Raw genomic sequence first — 24,736 nt, forward strand, 5'->3', positions numbered from 1 at the left:
ATGACAGATTTGCACACTCTCCTTGTTATTTCACAGTATCTCTGGACAGAATATGCGTCAAGTCAATAAAGTTATTCGCCAGGCTATAAAATGATTGTAATATGTATTTTTTTTTAATTAAATAAAAATTATATTTCTATGATTTCTCTCTCGTTATTTCTCAGTATCTCTACAAAGAATGTCATCGGAGATTCAATTGACACGTGCACATTTGCGCTGAGTTGCCATCTTAGAGAAAGAGAAACGAGTAAAAAGCAATGGGATAAAAAGTACCCAAACCAGTAGGCACAATTGTATTGTTTTTTATTTTTATTTACGGATAACCAGGGGCACACTCCAACACTCAGACATCATTTACAAAAGAAGCATTTGTGTTTAGTGAGTCCGCCAGATCAGAGGCAGTAGGGATGACCAGGGATGTTCTCTTGATAAGTGCGTGAATTGGACAATTTTCTGTCCTGCTAAGCTTTCAAAATGTAACAAGTACGTTTGGGTGTCAGGGAAAATGTATGGAGTAAAAAGTACATTATTTTCTATAGGAATGTAGTGAAGTAAAAGTTGTCAAAAATACAAATAGTAAAGTCATGTACAGATACCCAAAAAAACTACTTAAGTAGTACTTTAAAGCATTTTTACACTGGTAAAAAGTCTGTGGTTGTATTTGATTAACGTTTATTGAAAAAGTATGGATTTCGTCAAACAAAGAAAGGCACGCAACTACAGAGGACAAGCATAGGTACAATGTAGGCGTTTCATGATTTACATTTTTTTAAGTATTGACTTTGGGCGAATCTGTAGTCGGAGCTAGATTCCAATGCAAATAGTCCAGGTAGCCATTTGATTAGCTGTTCATTAGTCTTATGGCTTGGGGGTAGAAACTGTTAAGAAGCCTTTTGGACCTAGACTTGGCGCTCCGGTACTGCTTGCCTTGGGTTTGAAGAGAGAACAGTCTATGACTAGGGTGGCTGGATTCCTCTGACACCGCCTGATATAGAGGTCCTGGATGGCAGGAAGCTTGGCCCAAGTGATGTACTAGGCCGTACACACTACCCTCTGTAGTGCTTTGTAGTCGGAGGCCAAGCAGTTGCCGTACCAGGCAGTGATGCAACCAGTCAGGATGCTCTCGATGGTGCAACTGTATAACTTTTTAAGGATCTGAGGACCCATGCCAAATCTTTTCAGTCTCCTGAGGGGGAATAGGCTTTCCTCTCTAATTACAGGTACATTTTCTCAGCTTCACCCACTCTTTAGGCCAATGAAAAATCTCAGAATGAACCCTAACTATTCTCCAAAACAATATTGTCACTAGTTACCAAAGCCACAGCTATGTCGTAAAAATTCATTAAAACAAAACCTCGCTTTTTGGTCTTAATTCAAGATTAAGCATACGGTTAGCAGTGTGGTCAGGGTTAAGGTTAGGTTTAAAATAAGATTTTAAGATGATCAATTTTCGAAATGGGCGGGGTTTAGCCAAGGTTGAAGATGACAATATACTCTATTTTCGACCTATGGTTTAGCCATAATGATGACTTTGTGGCTGTGGTAACTAGTGACGACACCAACACAATGAAGCCCCATCGCACCACCATGCGTAGCAACAAACCGGCTTGAGTAGAGCTCGAGCTCAACAACGTCAGAGCAAACGACAAATTAAATAGGTGTAATTTGAGAGATAAAGTGCAGACATAACGGCACTTGGGGCAAGTAAAATTGCATGTTTTTGAGCGATCATTGTTAGGAATTGGTGTTTGGTCCATATGCATAATGATGTCTCTAATAACGTTGACATTATTCAGCAATACTTGAGTTAGTCGGGTGGACTCTAGGGCCTGGGCAGGATTTAAAAGCCAGGGCATTTCCCAACAGAGACCAGTAGCTACTAGCACCCGGTTTCTGACAAGACCGTCTGGGCCAATATTATTGTCCTTGCTGGTGTGTTGGGGAAATAGTTAAATCCCTTTTATGTTGCTATATATTTATTGAGGCTTACAACAAACCGTCCGTGTTGTTAAGTTGATATCGCAGTCCATATTTTGATGCTGCTACTAACGTTACACTACATACCCTCACACTAGGTCCTAAATAGACACCGCGGAAAAAATGGCGGACGACCCCAACGCAGCAGACAGGAACGTGGAGATATGGAAGATAAAGAAGTTGATCAAAAGTCTAGAAGCTGCTCGTGGGTACGTGTGGACATGACAAGTGGAAGAAATGACAAATGCATGGTGTTGTCAGTGACTTTCTTCATCATATTGAACCACTAACTTGAAGCTAACGGTACCAGGCCCAGCTAGCTAGCAATTCTTTTAGTGGAAGTTTTAGCTAGCTTACTAACTAGCAGTTAGTTTGAGTATTTATTTGAACGCATAGTTAGCTAGCTAGTTGGCTAGCTGACAAGCTAGGTCACATGTCATTGGCATTGATCTACGTTTCGAACGTTTGAGTAGTCATGTAGCTAGCTAATGTTACCACAGCTAACGTTAACTAGCTTGCTATTAGTTTTGTAACTTCAATGACTTCTTTACATTTACAGCTAGATAGATGACAATAATAGTATCTGAAATTCACAGCTAGCTAGCTGATAATACTAGTAGGCTGTCTGACAATCTGAATCTACACATTGTTTTGGTATAGCAAACACATAGCTGATACCCAACCATATTTAGCTAGTCTTTACATTCAAATTGAGTGACTGGACTAAAGTTTTCTTTTTTAAAGTGTAATTTCATGGCAGTTTTCACTGACCAAGTCAAAACTGTCAGTGCCACATCACTTAAATAGGCGTTGACTGGCTGGCAATAGACCTGTCAGCCGGAGTAGCTGATATAGTTAATTTTAGGTCAAAAGATCAAGCAATAACTATGCTTTTCACTCTGAGTGAAACAGTAAAACTACTGTGACCTTCACCCCCTTGACTAGGGGCAGCAGCAAGCTTGTGGCCCACACCTGTCAACATGGTTGTCTAAACAAAAATGTGGAAATATGAGACTACTACTGTAGTAATGTCCTCATCTGACAACCTGTCATAAGAGCTTGCCTTAGAGCAGTCAGGTTTAATGCTATACTTGTATATAATTAAATAAATAAATAATTGGTCATTTAGCAGACGCTCTTATCCAGAGCGACTTACAGGAGCAATTAGGGTTAAGTGCCTTGCTCAAGGGCACATCGACAGATTTTTCACCTAGTCGGCTCGGGGATTAGAACCAGCGACCTTTCGGTTACTGGCACAACGCTCTTAACCACTAAGCTACCTGTCCCCAGGTATGAAAAGGCCTGGCTTGCTTGGGTAAACAGGACACATCTGTAGGGCAGGTTTAGTAATCCATAACCTGTGGTTTCTGTTTTTACAAAGTTGTTAAAATGTGTGTTTCAATAAATAGCTTGCAGACATAATTTCACCTGAGTTACTGTGCAACTTACTTTCTACTCAAAGGACGTGTTAGAATATGCCTTGTGTTTTAACGTGGGTTTAATGCAATTGAACTCCTCTCAGGAATGGTACGAGTATGATCTCCTTGATCATCCCTCCTAAGGACCAGATCTCCAGAGTGGCCAAGATGTTGGCTGATGAGTTTGGCACTGCATCCAACATTAAAAGCAGAGTCAACAGGCTCTCTGTGCTCGGAGCCATCACCTCTGTACAGCAGAGACTCAAACTCTACAATAAAGGTGTGTGTGAAGTCAGTAGTTAAACCCTATCTCTCTCCTGTATTAAGTAATTTGGGGTGGTCCTAGCTGGGTTACGGGCATTTCTTATTTCAGTCAATTGATCTATGAGAGCAAACTTATTTTTGACCCTGCAGTGCCTCCCAACGGCTTGGTTGTATACTGTGGCACCATTGTGACTGACGAGGGCAAAGAGAAAAAAGTCAATATCGACTTTGAGCCTTTTAAACCCATCAACACTTCGCTGTATCTCTGTGACAACAAGTTCCACACAGAGGTAAGGTTGTTCAACACTCCTTGGTCCATTGTTTTCTCACCTCGCTATATCTTTCCTATGGACCTACAGTTGAAGTCGGAAGTTTACATACACCTTAGCCAAATACATTTAAACTCAGTGTTTCACAATTCCTGACATTTAATCCTAGTAAAAATGCTTAGGTCAGTTAGGATCACCACTTTATTTTAAGAATCTGAAATGTCAGAATAATAGTAGAGAGTGATTTATTTCAGCTTTTATTTCTTTCATCACATTCTCAGTGGGTCAGAAGTTCACATACACTCAATTAGTATTTGGTAGCATTGCCTTTCAATTGTTTAACTTGGGTCAAATGTTTCGGGTAGCCTTCCACAAGCTTCCCACAATAAGTTGGGTGAATGTTGGCCCATTCCTCCAGACAGAGCTGGTGTAACTGAGTCAGGTTTGTAGGCCTCCTTGCTCGCACACGCTTTTTCAGTTCTGCCCACAAATTTTCTATAGGATTGAAGTCAGGGCTTTGTGATGGCCACTCCAATACCTTGACTTTGTTGTCCTTATGCCATTTTGCCACAACTTTGGAACTATGCTTGGGGTCATTGTCCATTTGGAAGACCCATTTGTGACCGAGCTTTAACTTCCTGACTGATGTCTTGAGATGTTGCTTCAATATATCCACATAATTTTCCTTCCTCATGATGCCATCTGTTTTGTGAAGTGCACCAGTCCCTCCTGCAGCAAAGCACCCCCACAGCATGATGCTGTCACCCCGTGCTTCATGGTTGGGATGGTGTTCTTCGGCTTGCAGGCGTTCCCCTTTTTCCTCCAAACATAACGATGGTCATTATGGCCAAACAGTTCTATTTTTGTTTCATCAGACCAGAGGACATTTCTCCAAAAAGTACTTCTCTTTGTCCCCATGTGCAGTTGCAAACCGTAGTCAGGCTTTTTTATGGCGGTTTTGGAGCAATGGCTTCTTCCTTGCTGAGCGGCCTTTCAGGTTATGTCGATATAGGACTCGTTTTACTGTGGATATAGATACTTTTGTACCTGTTTCCTCCAGCATCTTCACAAGGTCCTTCGCTGTTGTTCTGGGATTGATTTGCACTTTTCGCACCAAAGTACGTTCATCTCTAGGTGACAGAATGCGTCTCCTTCCTGACCGGTATGACGGCTGCGTGGTCCCATGGTGTTTATACTTGCGTAGTATTGTTTGTACAGATGAACGTGGTACCTTCAGGCGTTTGGAAATTGCTCCCAAGGATGAACCAGACTTGTGGAGGTCTACCATTTTTTTTCTGAGGTCTTGGCTGATTTCTTTTGATTTTCCCATGATGTCAAGCAAAGAGGTACTGGGTTTGAAGGTAGGCCTTGAAATACATCCACAGGTACACCTCCAATTGACTCAAATGATGTCAATTAGCCTATCAGAAGCTTCTAAAGCCATGACATCATTTTCTGGAATTTTCCAAGCTGTTTAAAGGCACAGTCAACTTAGTGTATGTAAACTTCTGACCCACTGGAATTGTGATACAGTGAATTATAAGTGAAATAATCTGTCTGTAAACAATTGTTGGAAAAATTACTTGTGTCATGCACAAAGTAGATGTCCTAACCGACTTGCCAAAACTATAGTTTGTTAACAAGAAATGTGTGGAGTGGTTGAAAAACAAGTTTTAATGACTGTATGAATGAAGTGTATGTAAACTTCCGACTTCAACTGTATTTGCTTATATCACATTATGACTAACTGGGAATGGAGTTTTGCCTTTGGATTGCACTATTGGAACAAAATGGTATCTCATGATATAAAAAATCAGTGTTGCCTGTTTTGGTGAAACAAGTTGGCGTTGTTTTTGTAGCCTGAAGTTATGCACAGCCGATGGTTAATATTGACCACCTAATTCGATGTAATTTTTCATCTTACTTAATGTATTTTGTCTCTCTCAGGCTCTTACAGCCTTGCTCTCAGATGACAGCAAATTTGGTTTCATTGTGATTGATGGGAGTGGCGCCCTCTTCGGAACCCTGCAGGGCAACACCAGGGAGGTGCTGCACAAGTTCACAGTGGACCTACCCAAGAAGCACGGTAAAAACCCTACATTCACATACAACGTATACTTATGAACAGAATTACAGCCAGCCTGTCAACACACAACCATGTATAACAAACAGTCCTCTTTCAGGCAGAGGAGGGCAGTCTGCCTTGCGTTTTGCTCGTTTGAGGATGGAGAAGAGACACAACTACGTGCGAAAGGTGGCGGAGACGGCGGTCACGCTTTTTGTTTCCAACGACAAGGTCAACGTAGCAGGCATGGTCTTGGCTGGTTCAGCTGACTTCAAGACGGAGCTCAGCCAGTCAGACATGTTTGACCCGGTCAGTATCTCCAGACCCACCATTCCAGGTCTTTCTGGTGCCATTGTCAGCATTGCCATTGTAGTATTAAACGGCCGATATGTGATCTGTTTGTTGACTGATGAATTGCTGACTCGTGTCCATGCAGAGGCTACAAGCAAAGATCCTGAAGCTGGTTGACATATCATATGGTGGGGAGAATGGGTTCAACCAGGCCATTGAGCTGTCCGCAGAAGTACTTTCCAATGTCAAATTCATCCAGGAGAAGAAACTAATAGGTACTTGGATACAGCAGATCTCTTGTTAATTTGTGTGAATGTCTACTCCGATATCGGTCATCAGTGCTTGAGTGTCTCTCTGGCATGGACATGATCCATCCTATTGTCATATTGATAATATAGAGGACCTTTTCTCCCAGGACGGTACTTTGATGAGATCAGCCAGGATACGGGGAAGTACTGCTTTGGGGTGGAAGACACACTGAAAGCCCTGGAAATGGGTGCTGTTGAGATCCTGATTGTCTACGAGAACCTGGATACCATGAGATACATCCTACGATGCCACGGAGCAGAGGGACTTGCTATGGTGGAGAAGGGTACAGGTATGTAAATAATATGTGCGCCCTATACAAAATACATCCAGTTGAGGTATTCTTGTCTTAACACATCTCTCTATTTCTTGCCCCTGTCTGTTCTGTTCAACCTCTTCTTCCACTGATCCAGATGAGAAAACGTTGTATTTGACACCAGAGCAGGAGAAAGACAAGTCTCACTTCACGGACAAAGAGGTCAGTGAGGAGTTCTCTTTCCATAACCAACACAAACGTATGAAGGAAGTTCTGTTGTGGTCCCAGATGTTCTAGAGGATCTTTTAAAATGTGACAATTTTCTCTCAAATTTCACTTATGTCTACTTCCTGTGTTCACATCCAGCACTTTTATATGGTGAATTCTCATAAATGGATCTCTCCCAATTTTTCCTGATCCACTTTTTGGGTGTGGGTGTATTTCTACAGACTGGGCAGGAACATGAGCTGATCGAGAGCATGCCATTACTTGAATGGTTCGCCAACAGCTATAAGAAGTTTGGTGCCTGTCTGGAGATTGTCACTGACAAGAGCCAAGAAGGATCACAGTTTGTCAAAGGCTTTGGTGGAATTGGTGGTAAGGGTTTGATTAAACATTCATAACTAAATGCTTTTACTATTCTGGGTTCATGTGAATAAATAAAAAATATTGTCAGTGTAATGCACCTCTGCAGAGTACCTAAGACTATGATTATTCCTTTACTTCACCTCCACAGGGATCTTGCGGTACAGGGTGGATTTCCAGGCCATAGAGTACCAAGGAGAAGACGATGAGTTATTTGATTTGGATGACTACTAGGTAGTTGAGACTGAAACAAGAAATTAATCAATTGAAAGGCTTTCCCTGATTTGACCGACGAGAGACTGGTGGAAGGAAAGCAAGTAGTCAGGAGGGAGACCCAGACCTTCAAATAAAAGACATATCCCTGACTTGAAGCAGTGACTCATCACCTGGTCGGATGGAGCTCGTCTTGGTTTGTTCCGCTCCACTCTACATAAATGACTGATTCAAAGTGACTGACAGCAAGGCCACGCTCCTCCTGCCTGCTCTGCCTTCTCTAGGCCGCACTGGATAGGCTATACAAATCTATTTCTGTCATCACTCCCCACTTTCTTCTTCAACTCAATTTCCCTTTATTTTTAAATTTTACTTGTACCTGCTGCTGTTGTGTTTTGAGATTTTGATTTTGATTGTTTTGTTTTCCTTTTTTAAATCAAATTTATGTAGAGGGCAGGCAGGGAAATAATGATTAAATTGGAGCTGCTTTACTATCCCATACCCTGTCCCTGCCTCCCGTCTCATCCTATCTTTATTTCAGCACCTGCTTTATTTTCTCCCAGCTCCCCTCTGGTAATTTATTCACTGTTACAGGTGCTGTACTCTGAGCCCATACAGTTTTCTTGTATGTTTTTTTATTTAGAGGACCCTTGCCCTTTATGACTCATACAGAGTTCCCAGAGCTGAGATTAGGGTTGTACATCTACATCGTCTGCTTTTATATTGCCTTGTACACACACCCTTACCACTCTATTGTCTCCTTAAGCATAATGAACCATGCCCACAGTGCTGTGCACCATGCAGACTTTCATGTTCCCCAGAGAGTCTGTGTCCAATGTTTACTGTGATTGATTGTCTGAATTGCACAGTGACAGAAACTGACCAATCTGAGAGCCAGTGTGCTTGTTGCCAGGCAGTTTTGTGTCTGGTCTTCCAGACATGTTACTGGGTTGTGTTCAGTACTGAACAACCAGTTGAAGAACGTGATTATGGTGTCCCAGAGGGCAGTTAACATATGATGTGCTGCATGAGTTTTGTGATTTCAGATGGTAACACCCATGTTGATCAGGCCACCACCAAAGCTGTTGAAGAACAGTGTGTACTGTTTTGGGGAAACGTGTCATTCAGTACAAACCGTTGTGCAATGTTGCAAACGTTGACGTGTACTGAATGCACCCCTGGTATGAGCACTCTGTATGTGTGAAGTTTTCAGTTCTATCTACATCAGGGATGGGCAACTCCAGGCCTCGGGGGGATGGATTGGTGTCACACTTTTTCCCATCCATAGCAAACATAGCTGATTTTAAACTAATTGCGTTCTAAACTGAAGAGCTTGATTATTGGTGTCAAATCAAATGTTTATTTGTCACATGCTTTCTAAACAACGGGTGTAGACTAACAGGGAAATGCTTACGGGTCTTCCCAACGATGCAGAGATTTTAAAAAATAGAAAAATAATAGAAAAATAACACAAGGAGTAAATACACAATGAGTATCTAACTTTCCTATATACACATGGTACCAGTACCGAGTCGATGTGCAGGGGTACAAGGTAATTGAGGTAGATATGTACATATAGGTAGGGATAAAGTGACTAGGCAACAGGATAAATAATAAACAGTAACAGCAGCGTATGTGAAGAGTCAAAAGACTTGGTGCAAAAAGGGTCAATGCAGATAGTCCGGGTAGCTTTTGCTTAACTATCTAATGAACTATTTAGCAGTCATGGCTTGGGGGTAGAAGTTGTTTGGGGTCCTGTTGGTTCCAGTCAGGTGTGTCAGCTGGGGTTGGGGCAAATGTGTGACAGCAATCAGGCCCCTGAGGACTGGAGTTGCCCATCCCGGATCTACATCAATAGAAATCTGTATAGTTTTTATTATTTTGAGTATGATTGTACTGATGTGAACAACTGTAATGGCTCTGTCTCTAGTCTTTCCCCTACCATTATATTCAGGTAACTGCCAAAATACAGGAAACGCAAGTAAATGAGGGATACAAAGTATATTGAAAGCAGGTGCTTCCAGACATGTGGTTCCTGATAAATTCCTAAGCTATAAACATCTTATCATGCTTAGGGTCATGTATGAAAATGCTGGGCAGGCCCAGTAGCCCATTATTTTGGCTACCATGGCTATGCCCCCATAGGATGACAATGCCCACACCCACAAGGCATGAGTGGTCACTGAATGGTTTGATGAGCATTAAATCCATATAAACCATATGCCATGGTCGTCTCAGTCACCAGATCTCAACCCAATTGAACACTTATGGGAGATTCTGGAGCGGCGCCCGAGATGGTGTTTTCCACCACCATGTCCATCAACAAAACACCAAATTATTGCATTTCTCATGGAATAATGGTGTCACATCCCTCCAATAGAGTTCAAGACACATGTAGAATCTATGCCAAGGCGCATTGAAACTGTTCTGGCTAGTAGTGGCCCAATGCCCTATTAAGACACTTTAGGTTGGTGTTTCCTTTAGTTTGGCAGTGACCTGTAGGTTTGACAGACTCCTGCCTAGCTCTGTGTCTCCCTGCCCTAAATAATTTAGTCACAGAACATTTTGGTCAGAGGCACTGGATGTTGGTTTGGGGGCCTCTGTGGCCTGCAGTGTCTAAACAAATATATTTTGTCAGCCTGAATGTGAGCTATGGGGGAAAGAAAGACTATTGTCTGGATCTGGCATGTAAGAATGGTGTGGCGTGATGGTTCTCTGTAGCCCCTTTTGGGGCACAGTGAGCTGTTTTATCAAGTTATGAATGTGATGAGTGTCTACTTTTCAACATCAAAAGCCCATATGACATTTTCTGGATTTTATCTATTCATCTGTCACCATTTTGTATGAGACGTATTAAATGACCTCATTGTTTGCAAATCAGGTGTCAAGACTTGGTTGGCCCAGTCGATTTCCTATTAGAAGGGTTCATACAATTAAGATTATGGAAGATAGATACTCCTGCATGACTTTCGTGTGACTGCAGGGGTGTGTTGTTTGATTCAGGGCTTATTTAGTATACACAAAGTAAATATTTCCCTTTGCATTTTTTTCAACAGGAATTTTACAGTGTATTGAATGTCTTGGTACATCCAGTGAAAAGTACACTATTCTCTTCACTGCTAAAAGGGAAAGTTACGTGTTATTTATTATATTAATTATATGTCCAGCCCTTGCCAATATAACAATAATTAGCAAGTGGGATGCATAAAGAGAAGACCATTTATAATATAATATAACTTTCAATATAATTGTAATTATCAACCATTTATGCCGATCATCTTCCCAATTCTAGACACGGCGTAGATTCGCTAATCTTTACATAATGAAGAACTGTTGTAATCAGTCTTTTGCAAGTGGAGGTGATTTATAGATCAGATCATCTGTGAGCAGCACCTGGCGGAAGTCGACCCTCGTGAACGAGCACAGCCTCTTTGCCTTAGCAGCAGAAAAGAGCCAACCAAGAAATAGTATAGAATGACAATGCCTTCTTGATCATTTCTCGACCAACCAAGTAAGTCTATGCTTGAGTGAACCCATCCCCGAAGCCCCACTCCCAGTTGAGTTCTGTGACGTCATATCAGCTGCGGCCCGCCGCGGACGCAGGGCTGGGTTTCCATTTTCGCAGCGAGCGAGTTTCGGGGAGCAACAATATGGAGCCGGAGATGGAGGACAAAACATTGGAGCTGATGGTGAGTTTTGGATCGGATGATTACTTGCTGCACCATAATATTGATGTCGGAGTGCGTAATATAGTATTATGTCTCGAGAGTATAATCGACCGAAAGGATTTTTAACAAACAGGAGGGCCAAGATGACATACAAAATAGATTTTAGCTAACTAACATTAGCTAGTAGTACCGTTAGCTACCTAGCGAGTAGAGGGAGGGCCCCAATGTCCGTGATCTAACATTAACCCGTGGCTCATGTTTGTAATTATTCTAACTAACACCATAATGATGATTTTGGAAATGATTGGGAGGTGAATGATTGTCAACCGAATGGTAGAGGTCGACAGGACGAGGAGTGAGTCGGCTAGTAAGAGAAAGGGCCGGGAAGTGGGCCGGTCGTTAAATACTTAGATGCTAACCAGTTAACTAGCAAAGCAAACTAGCTAGGCGATTGGATCTCACTGCGTCGCCGCTGCGCCATTTGTCCGGCTCCAACAAGTTAGCCACAAGCTTTCCAGCCACTCCCCACCCTGTTCATTACCGAACACTGGAGTTTAGTTTCTGTCATTGTGAATCAGTGGCATTTCAAGCTGCGTAGAAGGAAGTGGTTAGCTGACGTTAGGTTGCCGGTAACTAACCCAAGTCATTAGCCACAGTACTAGCTGGTATGTTGAAGCAAACAGCTGGAGTTTTGCCTACATTTTCTGAGTAGGTAACGTTAGCTAACAAGTCCGTATGACATTCTCGTCAGACAAGAAGGCCAGGTAGGTAGGTTAGCTATTCAGAAATGAACGTAATCGTGCGGTAATGTTGGAGAGAAAAATGATGATGGGTAGCTATAATCGGTAGCTAGCTAGCCATCCGTAGATTGATGTCACCCACGTATCCGATTATCTAGTTTGCTCCTTCATAGGTGCATTTGTTCCAGACAGTGTTCTCTGTTTTGTCACCTTAGAAAATCTTTGCCCATATCGATCATTCCTCTGTTTCCACACAATATGTCACTGGCTATCTTGCAAAGTAACGTTAGCAGCCTAGTCCTGTGCTTCTGTATTGGACAGAGCATGTCAGTCTTGTGGCATATGTTAGGGTAAGGCTATAGTCATATGACACTTTCACTTAATAATGTCGATACAGGCAGGATGAATGTCAGCTAAATAAAACAATGACTGCGTGTGTTTTGGCAACAAACATACTGTTAGGTTCAGTTGTAGGTAATTTGTTGCCCCAAACAAACATACCCACACAATCCTAGGAGGACACCAAGGCTGATAACATTTAGACACAGCCAGGACACACACTCACAGTCGGAAGTGTCTAGCACCTGCTGTGTTTTTCTATAAAAAGGGGGTGGCAATAAGACACCTCAAGATACAACAACTGTTGCCATCCATAGCATTTCCCAGCTCTCAATTTGTCTTCTCGTTTTATGTTTTAAATGGAATTATCAGACCATCTGGCAATATCATTACCTCTCACAGCCAACCTTACAAGGTCTGATTTCTTTACCTGATTTCATGTCAGTCTTCTGAATACAGGTGTCAGATTGACATGGCTTTGCAGGTCTGAAGAAGGGGCAGCTGTAGACAAGCCATGGATTCCTCCCTCCCTCCCCCATCAAATCCAACAAGCATCTGCTAATACACATTAAGCTTTAACCCAGCCCCCCATACTTAAACAATTAGTTTACTTTGACTGACTGTTTCTTCAGATTATAATTTATGGCAAGCCTGCTATTCTGGCATTGTAATTGGTCCCCATGGTCCTCTGTAGCTCAGCTGGTAGAGCACGGCGCTTGTAACGCCAAGGTAGTGGGTTCGATCCCCGGGACCACCCATACACACACAAAAAAATATGTATGCACGCATGACTGTAAGTCGCTTTGGATAAAAACGTCTGCTAAATGGCATATTATTATATTATATGTTGTACAGTTTCGACCAGAAGATTTGGGCTGGCTTTGTGTTATGTTAATGATAATGTGTCTCTTGATTTACTAATGGCCTCCTCTCTCTCCTCCCCCTCAGAACACCACTTTCATGGACTCCCAGACAGATGACCTCTCATCAAAGAAGATCACAGTGTTCAAGGTAAGCCAACAGACCATGGGTCCATGGCCAGAAAGTCAGTCACTGAAGTGAAATGGTAGTGTATTTTTTTTTTTTATGTAACCTTTATTTAACTAGACAAGTCAGTTAAGAACAAATTCTTATTTACAATGACGGCCTACACCGGCCAAACCCGGACGACGCTGGGCCAATTGTGCGCCGCCCTATGGGACTCCCAATCACGGCCGGTTGTGATACAGCCTGGAATCGAACCAGGGTGTCTGTAGTGACGCCTCAAGCACTGAGATGCAGTGCCTTAGACCGCTGCGCCACTCGGGAGCCCATTAGCCTAGTCCACCTCAAAGAACACATTTATACACTGTGTTATCTCCCCTTTTTATGTCTTCATAATTATCTTTAAAGTGTGCCGTGTGCCAGCAATATTGACAATCTAGTCGTGGTTTACAGTGGTCAGTGAAACAGTGGGTGTATTAATGCCAGACTACAGCATACCCTGTTGTCATCAACATTTTTTCTCAGAGCACAACGTCGTCATGGCCAGCAATTTGAAAAGGCAATCTACACAGACCAAAACCAGACTCAATATATAAAGCCGGTTTCCCAGACAGATTAATTCTAGTACTGGACTTAAAATAATGCTCAATAGAGATTGTCTGGGAAACCGGCCCATAGAGTTCTGTACACTGACTAGCTTTATTAAGGCCCAATGCCCGTCCCTCATTTGACAAGAGAGCCATGTAGACTGAAGCTCTGACGAGTCCATACATTTTACAGTACAGACCACTGTAGACTGATGGTTTATAACCTTTCCATTTCTGTGTTCAGACGATCACTAACGGTCCGATGACGATGACAGGCTCAAGGAAGCGGCCATCGGAAGGGAACTATGAGAAGGAGAAGGACGTGTGCATCCAGCTGTTTGACCAGTGGTCTGAGGCTGACCAGGTGGAGTTTGTGGAACACCTGATCTCACGCATGTGCCACTACCAACACGGCCACATCAACTCCTACCTCAAACCAATGCTCCAAAGGGACTTCATCACTGCACTGCCAGGTATGGTTCACACTGCAGTTTGATATTACTTTGTTAGTATGACCACGTCATGTATTATTGCACCAAATGAATTAGGGGTGTGAACATAAACAAAATTGGGATCCTTAATGTTAAGAAAAATCCCAAATGGAATAATAATGTATTATTATTATTATATATTTTTCTAACATTTAAATCACAGTGCAGCTGGCTCACCTGCTCTTTCTCTTTGCGAATGATGCGATTGTGTGTTCAGTCTTCGGTCTGTTGCGTGTATAATATCCTAGTCTATTCATTGATCATAGGCCCTGCTTTACTGAAGTTGCTAGACATTGCAAGCCACGAAATTACAAAATACAGCATTCCATTGCGAGATACAGCTTTTGATTGCCGATATAAGCATTTAGGGTTAAGTGCCTTGCTCAAGGGCACATTGACCAATTTTTTTCACCTTGTCGGCTCAGGGATTAGAACCAGCGACCTTTCGGTTACTGGCACAATGCTCTTAACCACTAAGTTTAGTTGCCGATAGATAGGCCTAGTGCACGGTTCTGACTCCGCCTGCCAAGTGGCCGACCTGCCTATACTGTGCCCCTCCCCTCTCTCTCTCTGTCCCTTGCTAGCTCGCTATGAAAGATGCAAGTGTTTGTGTTCTCGGAAGTACGGCAACTAATCAGTCTCCGTTTAAAAAGATACTGAATGTTAGGAGTCAATTCCTAGCGGAAGATGTGTTTTCTTTCTACTAAATGCCTTGGTAAGTCACAGTATTTAAACTTTCAAGTACTCTTTTAGGAGTGAGTGGTCTGCGTGCAGGCAGGCTGCGCGCAGGCAGTTCAAGGTTATTTGATTGACAGTTATGGTCGCCTAGTGATGGACGTTAGTCCTGCTTCAGAAGTGTCATTCCTTTACAGAAAAATGCCTGTTCAGAGGCACTTTGAAACTCCCGAGTGGCGCAGCGGTCTAAGGCACTGCATCTCAGTGCTTGAGGCGTCACTACAGACCCTCTGGTTTGATTCCAGCTGTATCACAACCGGCCGTGATTGGGAGTCCCATAGGGCGGCGCACAATTGTCCCAGCGTCGTCCGGGTTTGGCCGGTGTAGGCCGTCATTGTAAATAAGAATTTGTTCTTAACTGACTTGCCTAGTTAAATAAAGGTTAAATAAAAAACAAATAAATCTTTAGAGAAGGTTTTGTGTCTGCATTTAAAAAGCTGTAGTGTACCCTTAGACAAACAAATATGTCGTAGCCGAGGTGCTTTCAAGGATATATGACTGCGGTAGATATAACTTAGCGGCCATATGTAATTGGACCATTATTCTGCATTGTGAATTGACGTTGAATTTTGCAATTTTTTCTTATTGTTTTAATGATAAACCGAGACAAAAATGAATTTTTTAATGCAAAATGCATTTGTCACATCCCTAAAATGAATGCACATATACAGAATATACCACAACCAATACAGTGGGGGAAAAAAGTATTTAGTCAGCCACCAATTGTGCAAGTTCTCCCACTTAAAAAGATGAGAGAGGCCTGTAATTTTCATCATAGGTACACGTCAACTATGACAGACAAATTGAGAAAAGAAAATCCAGAAAATCACATTGTAGGATTTTTAATGAATTTATTTGCAAATTATGGTGGAAAATAAGTATTTGGTCACCTACAAACAAGCAAGATTTCTGGCTCTCACAGACCTGTAACTTCTTCTTTAAGAGGCTCCTCTGTCCTCCACTCGTTACCTGTATTAATGGCACCTGTTTGAACTTGTTATCAGTATAAAAGACACCTGTCCACAACCTCAAACAGTCACAATCCAAACTCCACTATGGCCAAGACCAAAGAGCTGTCAAAGGACACCAGAAACAAAATTGTAGACCTGCACCAGGCTGGGAAGACTGAATCTGCAATAGGTAAGCAGCTTGGTTTGAAGAAATCAACTGTGGGAGCAATTATTAGGAAATGGAATACATACAAGACCACTGATAATCTCCCTCGATCTGGGGCTCCACGCAAGATCTCACCCCGTGGGGTCAAAATGATCACAAGAACGGTGAGCAAAAATCCCAGAACCACACGGGGGGACCTAGTGAATGACCTGCAGAGAGCTGGGACCAAAGTAACAAAGCCTACCATCAGTAACACACTACACCGCCAGGGACTCAAATCCTGCAGTGCAAGACGTGTCCCCCTGCTTAAGCCAGTACATGTCCAGGCCCGTCTGAAGTTTGCTAGAGTTCATTTGGATGATCCAGAAGAGGATTGGGAGAATGTCATAGGGTCAGATGAATCCACAATATAACTTTTTGGTAAAAACTCAACTCGTCGTGTTTGGAGGACAAATAATGCTGAGTTGCATCCAAAGAACACCATACCTACTGTGAAGCATGGGGGTGGAAACATCATGCTTTGGAGCTGTTTTTCTGCAAAGGGACCAGGACGACTGATCCGTGTAAAGGAAAGAATGAATGGGGCCATGTATCGTGAGATTTTGAGTGAAAACCTCCTTCCATCAGCAAGGGCATTGAAGATGAAACGTGGCTGGGTCTTTCAGCATGACAATGATCCCAAACACACTGCCGGGCAACGAAGGAGTGGCTTCGTAAGAAGCATTTCAAGGTCCTGGAGTGGCCTAGCCAGTCTCCAGATCTCAACCCCATAGAAAATCTTTGGAGGGAGTTGAAAGTCTGTGTTGCCCAGCGACAGCCCCAAAACATCACTGCTCTAGAGGAGATCTGCATGGAGGAATGGGCCAAAATACCAGCAACAGTGTGTGAAAACCTTGTGAAGACTTACATAATATGTTTGACCTGTGTCATTGCCAACAAAGGGTATATAACAAAGTATTGAGAAGCTTTTATTGACCAAATACTTATTTTCCACCATAATTTGCAAATAAATTCATAAAAAATCCTACAATGTGATTTTCTGGAAAAATAAATGCTCATTTTGTCTGTCATAGTTGACGTGTACCTATGATGAAAGTTACAGGCCTCTCTCCATCTTTTTAAGTGGGAGAACTTGCACAATTGGTGGCTGACTAAATACTTTTTTCCCCCACTGTAACTCCTACCTAACCTAGCCACCACTGCATGCTCCAAAGGAAACACATCTACAGGGGTGTATATTGACTAGGAACCAAATGGAAGCTAATGAAACAGGGAGGGACCTACCTGAATTTGTCCAATAGAAACACATTTTCGGTGGGAAAAACCTTTTTCAATAGGCTAAACTTTTTGCAATTGTTTGCTACGGTATCTGACTAATGAACACACCCCAAGCTCTGTTCATCCACACATTCCCAATTAAATTAGTACTTCTACCCATTGTGTTAAACGTATGTGTTGCACTGTGTCTCTCCTTGTGGTTATAGCTCAGGGTCTGGACCACATAGCGGAGAACATCCTGTCCTTCCTGGATGCGCGCTCGCTGTGTTCGGCAGAGCTGGTGTGTAAGGAGTGGCAGAGGGTCATCTCAGAGGGCATGCTTTGGAAGAAACTCATAGAACGCATGGTCCGTACAGACCCCCTCTGGAAAGGCCTGTCAGAGAGGCACCAGTGGTGAGTACGGACTGGGATCTCTGGCTGGGCCACCCTGGATAACAATGAGTTTCATTCAGATCACCAGTAGAATGGATCAATATCTTTCTATCTGTTCTCAAGAACCTACATAATAGAATGTATCCAAGCATCTTCACCTTAGGAAAAGACAATTGATGTTGTGGAGATTAATATATTTGTGCGTTTTTTAAAATAGTGATTGTGTTCTCTCTTCTAGGGAAAAGTACCTGTTCAAGAATCGAACCACAGAAGTCCCACCAAACTCCTACTACCGCTCCCTGTACCCCAAAATCATCCAGGACATAGAGGTGAGTGCTTCTGCTGCTCCCCCTTTCTTCAACCTCCCTCTCTTCTCACTGATCTTTCCTGTGTTTCCCATTCACTGACCGCCCCCCCCTCTCTCTTTAGACGATTGAGGCCAACTGGAGGTGTGGTCGGCACAATCTGCAACGGATCCAATGTCGCTCAGAGAACAGTAAGGGGGTTTACTGTCTGCAGTATGACGACGACAAGATCATCAGCGGCCTCAGAGACAACTCCATCAAGGTCGGTGTTCCTGTTTGATGTTGACTGAAGGGGGGTGGGGGGTGTCATCTAATGTCTACTGGATATTTTGAATACAAGATTACAATATCCATATTTAGAATACAAGAAAGTACCTTTAAAATGTGTCAATGCAATGTCTAGTAAATTTTTTAGAAATAATATTTGGGGATGAATTTGTGAATTTCTCACCCTCTGTGTATGTGTAGATCTGGGATAAGCAGTCTCTGGAGTGTTTGAAGATCCTGACCGGTCATACAGGCTCAGTGTTGTGTCTGCAGTATGATGAGAGGGTCATTGTCACCGGGTCCTCGGACTCCACCGTCAGGTCAGCAACTCCTCTCCCTCTCTGCTGTTGTCCTCTTACCCATGCTCCAGGAAGCTCCAAAGCGTGTTTAATTCAAGAGAAGAGGCCATCTGCATGTGGTATATTGTGTTTGATGGATATTGATGATCTCTCTCGGTGTCTCAGGGTGTGGGATGTGAACACTGGGGAGGTGCTGAACACTCTGATCCACCACAACGAGGCGGTCCTCCACTTGCGGTTCTGTAACGGTCTGATGGTGACGTGCTCTAAGGACCGTTCCATCGCCGTGTGGGACATGGCCTCGCCCACAGACATCAGTCTGCGCCGCGTGCTGGTCGGCCACAGAGCAGCGGTCAACGTGGTGGACTTCGACGACAAGTACATTGTGTCAGCGTCCGGTGACCGTACCATCAAGGCAAGTTTGCCCCGATGACCTAAGGTCAACTCACTAGAGCCTCAAGCATGGCAACATCTCAACAAGCATATCTTCTAGTACTTTTGCGGTAGCACAAGACTTACTAACTTAGTCTTCTTCGTCCCTAGTGGGACCTAAGGCCGCAACAATCTCTGCCACTACAGTCTGTCTTTTGCTGTAGCTTGGGTCCTGTCCCATGAGAGATCCAGCTCAGCCACCAGTCTGTCGCCATTTTGTCTTTCGTCTGCCTACCTTGTATTTTCCAGAGAGCAACTTTAGGGATCCTTTCTTGAGACATTCTTAGCACGTGTCCAACCCAATGGATCCTGTGCATCTTGATCTTAAAAGCCATTTTTTAAAACTTTGTCTTATACGCTTTAGAGATCTTATTTGGCCTGTAGATATTGCAGATCTTGCAAAGACAACCATTTGGCATCAACTCTGTTCATGTCTGTCTTAATGATCCTCCAGCACTCTGAACCATACAAAAGTAGCTACTTTACATTGCTTTAGCAGAGTCTACTGAATGCACATCCGGCTTTATTCAGCCAGGCTTTGATTTCTTGGCTAATGATAGTGTGTGTGTGTTACTTCCTGTGAGCTAGACTGATAAATGAGCGGCTTCAGTTTCAGCAACGTGTCCAGTAGAGGGCAGCATAGAGCAGGAGTTAGCGCAGTGTGTGAGGCCTGCTGTGGGAAGCACTGACTGAACCCAGAGTCCAGAGCTGAAGTCTCTCTTCCTGGGGCCAAACTGTGGCCCTGCCCTTCTGTCTCCTCATCTCAGCCCCAACCCCAGTCTCATCCCCAGCTCCCCAGTACCTCCCCCTGTCTTCCAGACGGTGGATTTGTGGGCAGCCAGGATTCCAGGAACAAAGAGACCCTGGCTAGCCCACCCATCGCCCTGGGAGACAGGCCAAGGCATTCCGTACCGAGCCGTCTCCCGCACACTATGCCCCAGCTCTCTGAAAACATTCCCTAAGTAATAAGGGAGAGATGGCAGACTGCAGTATGTGTGTATGTGTTTGGGAGAGGGAGTGTTACTCAACACCCCTAAATGTGTAGTACTATTATACCTTCATGTGTTTACATTAATGTGTTCATGCAGCTGCACAGTATCACTCTCTGACACGTGAGTGAGTGTGAAGAGGGAGAGGTGTACAGCTGGATTATAGCTCTGGCTGCAGACATTCTCAGCAGCTTCAGCGTCCGGTCCAGACAGTGATTAGTACAGATGCATTCTAATGAAGGAAAACAGGAAGGATGAGGTTTCAAGAGATGGAAAGTAAAAACTGTTAGTGTTAACATGAAGGATTATGTAGGCTAAATGCCTCTGCCTGTTTGTGTTGACCTCTGGGTTGTGTTTTTGCCTTGTCTCCCCTGCAGGTGTGGAGCACCAGCACGTGTGAGTTTGTACGTACGCTGAACGGCCATAAAAGAGGCATCGCCTGTCTGCAGTACAGAGACAGACTAGTGGTCAGCGGCTCCTCGGACAACACTATCCGGTGAGTGTGGCTGTCGTATGTGTATCATGTGTTTGTTTATGAGGGTGGAATATTAATCTGGGTGTTTATTACTGGTCTATATTTATAGAATCTGTAACCTGGAGATGAACATAATTTGTCATGACTATTCTGTCAAATGTTACTAAACTAACATGTATTCTCTCTCCTCAGGTTGTGGGATATTGAGTGCGGGGCATGTTTGCGTGTATTGGAAGGCCATGAAGAGTTAGTCCGCTGCATTCGCTTCGACAACAAAAGGATCGTTAGTGGAGCCTACGATGGGTAAGGGAGGGTTTATCCTTTTGTGGCAGGTGTTAGTCTGAGCTAATCTCTCACTGCTAATGGAGATCTGACTGGTAATGGTTTTATTCCTTCACTCTAATCCTGCACTTGGCGTCTGTTAATCTTTGTAATTCTCTTGGTTCCCCAATCTCAATCCCAGTCTCGGCCTGTTAATCAGAGTCAATTTGTTAGTCTGTTAGTCAAACTTTTATAGGCTAGAGTAAGGGGTCCTCCAGCTTATCCACTAACAAGACTTGAATACTATTTTGTTGTTTACATGATGATGATGTTAAGAGCGTGTACCTGTGCTGATCCTTTTGTAGTAAAATCAAAGTATGGGACCTGCAAGCTGCTCTGGACCCTCGCGCCCCTGCCAGCACCCTCTGTCTGCGCACACTGGTGGTGAGTCTAGTCTGGATCTAGAACATGGAGGTGGTGGAGGTCATAATTATAAGAATGGTTATTGTAGAGGATACTGATGAATATGATGTCTTTCAGGAGCACTCTGGGCGTGTATTCCGGCTACAGTTTGATGAGTTCCAGATCATCAGCAGTTCCCATGACGACACCATCCTCATCTGGGACTTCCTGAACGTGTCGACCAATGGACAGACTGAGGGCCGGTCGCCCTCTCGCACGTATACATACATCTCCAGATAGCAGGTGCACACGACTCACACACACTGTCAGGAGTACACACCTGCATACACTCTCACTAGAAATTACACACACTAGGGATGAATAGAACATAATTAAGTGATATTTTTTATGAAAAATATGTTGTTCAGATTGAAAATGTGTAGCTTTTCGATAGTTAAGATAAGCATGTCTTGTATGCACGCACATATCTTTCTATATTTTGCAGGCCAAATTTGGATTAATAATTTTGTTGTTGTTGATTCATCGGCCCTAGCAGCCATCAACTAATTGATTTAGAAAATGTTTTACCCTTCCCTAACCCCCCCCCCACACACACACACACACACACACACACACACGGTGTCCTACAGACAAATATATGAAGTGACACACCTACAGGATCAATAGTGGAAATAGGGTGCACACACAAAAAATACAAGTTTGCTTTTGTTGAGTATTTTACATTTATTGAATTCAATAGTTGAACTGAGACTCATCGATATGACGTCACAAGCAGCATGATGAACTGCAGATGAGTGCGATGCAAGATGTTGCACTCACTAAAAATATCTGCATGGGTGGGCTTCTGTTGGCCCGATATTGCTGTTTACTTGGTGCATTGCTGACTCAACCTTTAAGCCAGCCACCCTTTTTCTTCTATTGATCTTCAGTCTACAAAAAAAATGTTGGTAAGCACTGCAGCTCATATACAACTCAAACTTCATTATTTGCTTGGAGGCGGGACTCCTGACCTAAATTGAATGCACTTACAGGATTACTTGCATAGTGTGCTGAGTTTGTCTCTCTCTCTTCAGGGCAGGCCCGGTGGAATTTGATGTGTGCGCGGACAGTCCTAATGGCCAAGTCAATGTGCCAGGGTCAGAGGTCACGGAATGGACCCACCCTCCCTTCCCACTCCTCCATCATCCTCTTTGCACCATCTCTGCATCTCTGTCCTCCTTCTGGTGTTCATGTGGAGGAGTCATCCCTCCCCATCGGGCCTTCAGTGCTCAAACACATTGCCCCCTTACCCCCCCAACCAAAACGCACACAAACATACTCAGAGCGGAGTCTACTAGGTTAAACTAAGCCCCACCTCCCTTTACTCTGCTCACCCAAGACAGAGGCACAGACATGGACATGAAGGAATCTGATCTGAATGGCTGGAGGAATGGAGAGAGGGCTGGAGACGGCCTGTTGAAGATGCCCTTGGGAGGAAAGAAAGGAGGAAGGGTCGGGGCTCAACTCTTTCCATCCAGACTGAGTGACAGATGCCTCAGGCCCGCCCCTTTGGGCACCAAGGACATATCAATCTTGTTATTTTCTCATATTTTGTTTTGGTATAAAAAAAAAAAAACTGTAAGAGAAAGCTGATGTTTATTTCTTCCCTGAAGACTGTACTGCATGGATGAGTGATGGGACAACAGTGTGCTAGTGACCTATTTAAATTTTTATATTTTAGTTATTTGTATTTTTTATTTGGGACTTGTAATTCATTTAGCTTTCTTTGTTACAGTGTACTAATAATTACAATCCCCTCTCAAATTCACCCTCTCATCCCTAGTTCTCTATCCTGTGTCCGTCTTTCACTTGCTCTCCTTCTGTCCTGTTCTGTCCCCTTCTTGCTGCCTGTCTAGGTTCTGAATGACCCCTTACTGAGCTGAAATTAGTTGTAAACAGAATTGTCTCGTCTAAAATGGTGTTGTATATTGAAATGATTTTTTTAAAGGAAGACAAAAAAACATTAATAATAAAGTACTTGAATGTGAACCAGCGTGTATGAATGAGCAGTGTGCTTGTTCAATATCATGCATCTATGCCATTGGTACTATATGTACAGACCAAACCACCACTCAGTTGAAGTGAACCTCACATTGCTCGTCTATTAAAAATAATCCTGATCTAGAGAGGCCTGGTCTGAAAATGACAGAAGCAGGATGTGTTGTGTGTTACATTCTTTTATTTAATGAGTGTGGCTCTAGAAATTGGAAAGAAACTAGAGAATTGAGGATATATATTATTAACTCCGAATTGGTGTTTGGAAAGAGTGTGTGTGTAGTGTATCGAGGGGAGGATCAAAGTTAGTCTGCAGACGGAATGCTGTTACCCAGAAAGGGTGATCAGGAATGCAGTAATGCACTGGAACCCACATTCAGCCCATTCTCTGCCTCACACATTCTCTCAAGGAAATGTTCCATGGTGTTGGGCAGTAAGAGACTACCTCCTGCCCCGCCCTCCTCAGTACTACAGGGCCCACATGTCTGAGACGTGCAGGCTGCCTGCCTGGGAAAGACATCCCAGCTGCAGGAAATGACATGATTATGGGTGTGGCTGTTGAGGCCTTCATTCAGTTATGAAAGGGCTGCGCTGCTCACAACTAGATACATCTATAACACACTATCTGTTAGTGTAGGTACTCCCTGCTTGTTTTAGCTCATTTCCCGTTCAGTTATGAACTCAAGATGTGTATTAACCTGATCAGAATTGATTATATGTATTGGCAGCTGCATCCCATCGAGAAGGTCACAATAGGCTCAGCTTGTTTTCCAAGGGATAAATCAGTTGACTGTGGTTTGGCAGGTTCTGTGCAGATGCTCCCATTTCCAGTGACCACCAGATGGCACTTGTACTTTTTTATGGAACAGCAACGACTCAGAGCATGGTGTCTACAATGTCATGGTTGAGTCTTTTCCTGTATGGCCACAAACATGGAAAAACATTTGTTGATTAGCATATTGATAATGTGTATCACACAATATAGCATACCAGTAACATTTAGGACCATATGTTTGTATTCAATTAGGCAATACCATTGGTCTAAAACAGCTATCATACCAACAAGTTAAATAAATAATTTTAATAATAACAATGTTAATAAAATGCATATAACTTCTCAATTTCTCCTTAAATATTTTCATATGAGACAAACTTAAGATATTGTACTAACTATGTTACAGCAGCTTTCTGTATTGAGTGAATAGGCAGGAACAGTAGCTCCTAAGTCATATGAAGACAAACATAGAAATAATGTATTGAGAAACCATGACTGTCCCTCTGTAGGGTACACGTTACA

The 24,736-nt window shown here is 43.1% G+C and overlaps 2 protein-coding genes across 6 annotated transcripts; both read left to right on the forward strand.

Annotated features, from left to right (window-relative positions):
* The first annotated feature begins 1,587 nt into the window (after positions 1–1,587).
* Positions 1,588–8,145, forward strand: LOC311143054 (eukaryotic peptide chain release factor subunit 1). The gene is made up of 11 exons (XM_084178859.1): positions 1,588–1,700; positions 2,076–2,186; positions 3,500–3,675; positions 3,810–3,949; positions 5,876–6,014; positions 6,112–6,302; positions 6,430–6,559; positions 6,700–6,882; positions 7,004–7,068; positions 7,296–7,443; positions 7,583–8,145. Exons 2-11 carry the CDS (start codon positions 2,101–2,103, stop codon positions 7,663–7,665), a joined length of 1,341 nt encoding a protein of 446 aa, XP_084034985.1. The 5' UTR covers positions 1,588–1,700; positions 2,076–2,100; the 3' UTR covers positions 7,666–8,145.
* Positions 8,146–11,069: 2,924 nt separating this feature from the next.
* LOC311142136 (F-box and WD repeat domain-containing 11-B) lies at positions 11,070–23,599 on the forward strand. Of its 5 annotated transcripts, none has more exons than XM_084177722.1 (13): positions 11,070–11,333; positions 13,340–13,402; positions 14,207–14,435; positions 17,789–17,975; positions 18,193–18,283; positions 18,384–18,521; positions 18,728–18,846; positions 18,991–19,240; positions 20,624–20,742; positions 20,914–21,024; positions 21,348–21,426; positions 21,523–21,687; positions 22,479–23,599. In XM_084177722.1, exons 1-12 carry the CDS (start codon positions 11,295–11,297, stop codon positions 21,682–21,684), a joined length of 1,587 nt encoding a protein of 528 aa, XP_084033848.1. In that variant the 5' UTR covers positions 11,070–11,294; the 3' UTR covers positions 21,685–21,687; positions 22,479–23,599. The 5 variants fall into 5 exon arrangements, with proteins under 5 accessions (XP_084033848.1, XP_084033849.1, XP_084033852.1 ...); XM_084177723.1 differs by having other exon boundaries at positions 11,228–11,333; positions 22,484–23,433; XM_084177726.1 differs by lacking the exon at positions 11,070–11,333 and adding an exon at positions 11,956–11,977.
* The last annotated feature ends 1,137 nt before the right edge of the window (positions 23,600–24,736 follow it).

Source organism: Coregonus lavaretus (assembly GCF_964263955.1).
Source record: "Coregonus lavaretus genome assembly, chromosome: 15".
Lineage (NCBI taxonomy): Eukaryota > Metazoa > Chordata > Actinopteri > Salmoniformes > Salmonidae > Coregonus > Coregonus lavaretus.

Coding starts and splice junctions, on each gene's coding strand:
- LOC311143054 (XM_084178859.1), top strand. CDS start 2,101: ATGGCGGACGACCCCAACGCAGCAGACAGGAACGTGGAGATATGGAAG. Junction 3,676..3,809: donor ACTCAAACTCTACAATAAAG/GTGTGTGTGAAG, acceptor TTGACCCTGCAG/TGCCTCCCAACGGCTTGGTT. Junction 6,560..6,699: donor CCAGGAGAAGAAACTAATAG/GTACTTGGATAC, acceptor CTTTTCTCCCAG/GACGGTACTTTGATGAGATC.
- LOC311142136 (XM_084177722.1), top strand. CDS start 11,295: ATGGAGCCGGAGATGGAGGACAAAACATTGGAGCTGATG. Junction 11,334..13,339: donor ACAAAACATTGGAGCTGATG/GTGAGTTTTGGA, acceptor CCTCCCCCTCAG/AACACCACTTTCATGGACTC. Junction 21,025..21,347: donor GTTAGTGGAGCCTACGATGG/GTAAGGGAGGGT, acceptor ATCCTTTTGTAG/TAAAATCAAAGTATGGGACC.